At 33.0% G+C, this 4,120-nt stretch overlaps 1 protein-coding gene across 1 annotated transcript; it reads right to left on the bottom strand.

Moving 5' to 3' along the window:
* Window positions 1–912: 912 nt before the first annotated feature.
* LOC128170927 (uncharacterized) lies at window positions 913–3,440 on the bottom strand. The gene is made up of 6 exons (XM_052836729.1): window positions 3,199–3,440; window positions 2,982–3,062; window positions 2,508–2,567; window positions 2,013–2,108; window positions 1,758–1,895; window positions 913–1,640 (listed from the first exon to the last, which is right to left on the bottom strand). Exons 1-6 carry the CDS (start codon window positions 3,253–3,255, stop codon window positions 1,584–1,586), a joined length of 489 nt encoding a protein of 162 aa, XP_052692689.1. The 5' UTR covers window positions 3,256–3,440; the 3' UTR covers window positions 913–1,583.
* Between the last annotated feature and the right edge of the window lie 680 nt (window positions 3,441–4,120).

Raw genomic sequence — 4,120 nt, 5'->3', positions numbered from 1 at the left:
TTGGTTCGTCACTCCTCAATGTATTATGTGTACTACAAATGTACGTAAAAATAATCTATATATCCACAGCTTTAAAAATTCTCAGATGGAATACTACATGTATTATATGGGGAAGTATTCTATGTATATAATGCCATATATATAGTTACCGGTATATAATACTTATTATATTGATGTATAATACTAGGGTTTTATTTTTGCCAATTGCAAATGAGATGGGAATTATCACAGTTGCAAACACAAACACACAAATATCGGACAATATCCAAATATGTTGATTTTACGTTCAAATATCACCCACCCACCAAACTATATCTGCATGCATCCTAGCTGTAAATTCAAAATTTTCCTTATGACATTTACGTATTCACAATTAACAAATGTTGCTGTCCGGAAAATATTGGCTGAATGACCACCGAATACTAGTATATCTAGGAAGTTATATTTCATTTCACAACCAATGTTTTCTTACCTGGATAAAGGTAAGTAACGAATATTTTTTATCTGATTTTCAAATGTGTGCAAATAAAGAGCAAACCTTTTAACAAGTACATATTCGCGAGGAAGGTCACATAGTCGAATAAAGAACTATAATCTTATATAATTATCTAAACATAAGCCTCGAATTTGCATACAGTGAAGCTAATTCACTCTTACTTTTCTATTTTTAAACTTTCAAATATCACGCAAAATACTGTACTATTACGTGTATATCACATCTATTTGATCTGATCTAATTTCTTCATATATAAGTAATTTTTACAATCTATCGAGGTTACTTGATGCAAATAGCTATGCTTGATATTACTTGTAGGTTATATCAGGAACTAAGGATAAATGCTGTTGATATAACTTGCAAAAACACTTCTGCTCCTGTAGTTATATAAACGCTCATCGTTGGATAAACAAAAAGCACACACAATTGAATATGTTAACGAGGCTCTTTACTCAATTAATACTTTTAAAAAATGCATTATTAAATAGGTCCAGTGGTAGTCTTTAGTTTTCCGCACCATCTTCCTAAAATTATAATCTCCTATGCATGTATTTCTCAAAAAGTTTTGTCACATGGTTTGATTATGGCACAAAGATAAAAGGCACAAATCACGAGATATGTGAATGAATAGAGATACTGTATAGATATCATCGCCATGGTCATAATCGTTAGGATATCAATCTTGTTAGACATAATGCTGATCATCATTGCAACCTCTCATCATCAGCATCATCAACATCATCATCATATGGTATGAGATCCAAATTCTTCATCATCAAAGAGTGCATCTTGGTGCGTTTAATAATTGGTATTAGTTCTTCAAACGTTTTGGGACATTTTCAAGGCGAGAAAAGACATGGGGTTCGGACACAGAGTAATCATTATCATCATCATCATCATCATCATCATCATCATCATAAAGCGAGGAGTAAGTAAATATCCTTTTCACATGATAGTTTGCCTCACAAAATCAAAAAAATGTTTGGGATAAGTTTTGGCACGGATTCTTTAAATATCAAAAATTTTAAAAGTAAATTGTTCATCGCTTTTGTGATCATCAGTATCATCAACACAAAAGTCTCCCTTTTCAGCGTCTGAAAAATCTCAGGATTTTCTGTCTCCAAGTCTTCTTGGGTTCGAATATCTAAAAACAAAAATACCGCGTCGTTAATTCAGAGCCAATTAGAAAACCTGTAACAATGCCATTGGGGGAAGGGGATCATTTTGTAACAGAATACTTTACTGAGTCAAGAAAAATCACCTCATAAGAATTTATATCCGGTGTACGTCCAGAGGTACTGATGAAGGCAAACCGGGATGGGCACTTCTGAACAGGACGGACCTTGTGAACAGAACGGGCCTTGTCTGCAGTGCCATTGCTACATGTAGTAGTATTCGTCTACAGAAAGAATCAAAACATTTTTTATTTCAATAGTACATCATAATACTAGTATTGGATCACAATTAATAGTCGTTTCATCTTATTAAGTTTTAAAGAAAGTATGTGATTATTTACCATTCCATCTAGTTTCATTTCCAAGACGTTGAAGAGAAACAATTTCCGAGGAATGAAGGTCTCTATTTCAATCTTCTGCATTGTCTCCAGAAACTTCTTTAATAAAAAAAAAACCTGAATGTTAATCATCAAAGTCTGCATATCTATGTAGTTAATTAACTGGCATGCCTTATTACAGTATATAACAAACAAACAGCGCAAGTCTCTAGTCTTTGCCTATCACTAGTACATGTACTTGCCATATCATGGATGCAAAATGGTTATACGGGCTCTCTGAGAGTCTTGGTTTGGCTTATAGTTAAAAAGTGACATGACATAATGGACGATAAATGTCTAATTTATCCTTATAGTTAGAACAAATGAATACAATATTTATACATTTACATGTTCATTTGGATATACCAACGGCCAGTCTCGCTTACTGGTGCCTGGCAATGGTGGACAGTTTACACATACTAGTACATGTACATGTATTATACTTGGTTGACTACTAACCTTCATTTCCTGGTACTGGAGGATGATGGAAGCGTGAGTAGCTGCTGTATCGACAGAGTCCTGTAAATGATAAAGAATCTTGTTAGATTACTGGAATTTGTTGTTTGTGATTGTGTTACATTTTACAATGATAGAGACTACGTACTTATACACATAAAACGTATTCTTATTAAAAGATGAATTAATAATAAATACGATATTTGTAAAGAATCAAAAATATTATCCTTTTGGTATTTTTCCATCTCCATTTCTATCTCCAATTTGTTGTTCGTTTTTACATTGTTCCAAATTAACACAGAGCATACGTAACGTTAGAATTTTTTTTAAAAACTTGTTCACCAAAGCAATGAAGTAAATAAGGGTGTTTTCACTGTCAATGTGAGCGAATTGGGTGAAAAAACCCAGAATGTAATACTTTTAGTTAGGTTGAAAAAGTAATATAGCTATAGGTGAACAATATACTTGCAAACGTACAAAGAACTTCCCGCCGACAGCTTCCATCTCTTCGATCATTTTCAGAGTTTTCATCATTCGCCCCAATGCTCCGATTTCTTGCTGGATAAAACAATAAGAATACGCATATGCAGAAAATGATCGTTTATATATGCATACATTACATTATTAATACGCGCCGTTACATAAATCTTATTAGATAAACAATCTTAAAGTTTTGTAAATAAGCAGTACTTACAATCTCTCTTCTTTCCCCTTCCGTCAATGAACAGAAATACGGTTTTTGATTTTCCATCTCTTTTCTTCAGTCAAAACACGGCCTTCACGACAGTCGAACTCGATTTTAATGACGTCACAATATGTGATTGTGACGTGCCTTATGACTGCGCTTTATTTCATCACGTGATTAACCCGTAGGAATCTTACTAACAAAGAACAAAAAACAAAACAAAATAAGATAAAATAAAGTACATGTGCATAAGCCATGTATAATATTGATGTCGCAGTGAAGTGTGTAACAGACTACATGTTGAAAAATTACATTAGTATTTTAATATGTTGCATTTGTACATCCATGTACATATTCATGTGCCGGGGTTTTATAATAAATTATCTATTTGTGTAAAGCAAAAATATCACTAATTATAAAAGTTTTACAATATATCTGATGAGGAAAAAAAGTTGCATTGATCTCATGTTGGTATATTATAACTAATTGGAACTGAAAACATGCGTTAATAGAAGAGGTATTCTCAGAATAAGCGGACTTTTTCAGATCGAAAGTTGGAAAAAATAAAATTATCTATTTATTGTCATGATTTTGGTTTCATTTTGTACCCTGATATTATGTCTTTATGTCAGATTTTTTATTTACCACTCGGGGATATCGTTATGTCAATCCAAGTTTAACACCCCTTAAAACAACGTGCAATTTACGTTGCCGAAATTCTACTCAAAAAATATCCACAGGGGTTGCTGTCCGGAAAATATTGGCTAAATAACAGACCACCGAATATATTTCATTTCACAACCAATGTTTTCTTACCTAGACAAAGTTTAGTTACGAAAATTATGTACATGTACCTGGCAATTTTCTGGCAATACGGATGATAGCAAGTAGTCAGTAACTATTGTATAGAGAGTTATTTTCGCCCCGTGTA

Source organism: Crassostrea angulata, chromosome 1 (assembly GCF_025612915.1).
Source record: "Crassostrea angulata isolate pt1a10 chromosome 1, ASM2561291v2, whole genome shotgun sequence".
Taxonomy (NCBI): Eukaryota; Metazoa; Mollusca; class Bivalvia; order Ostreida; family Ostreidae; genus Magallana; species Magallana angulata.
This window is presented reverse-complemented; position numbering and strand designations above follow the sequence as displayed.

Coding starts and splice junctions, on each gene's coding strand:
- LOC128170927 (XM_052836729.1), bottom strand. CDS start 3,255: ATGGAAAATCAAAAACCGTATTTCTGTTCATTGACGGAAGGGGAAAGA. Junction 3,063..3,198: donor AAGGGGAAAGAAGAGAGATT/GTAAGTACTGCT, acceptor TGTTTTATCCAG/CAAGAAATCGGAGCATTGGG. Junction 2,109..2,507: donor TCCAGTACCAGGAAATGAAG/GTTAGTAGTCAA, acceptor TTTTTATTAAAG/AAGTTTCTGGAGACAATGCA.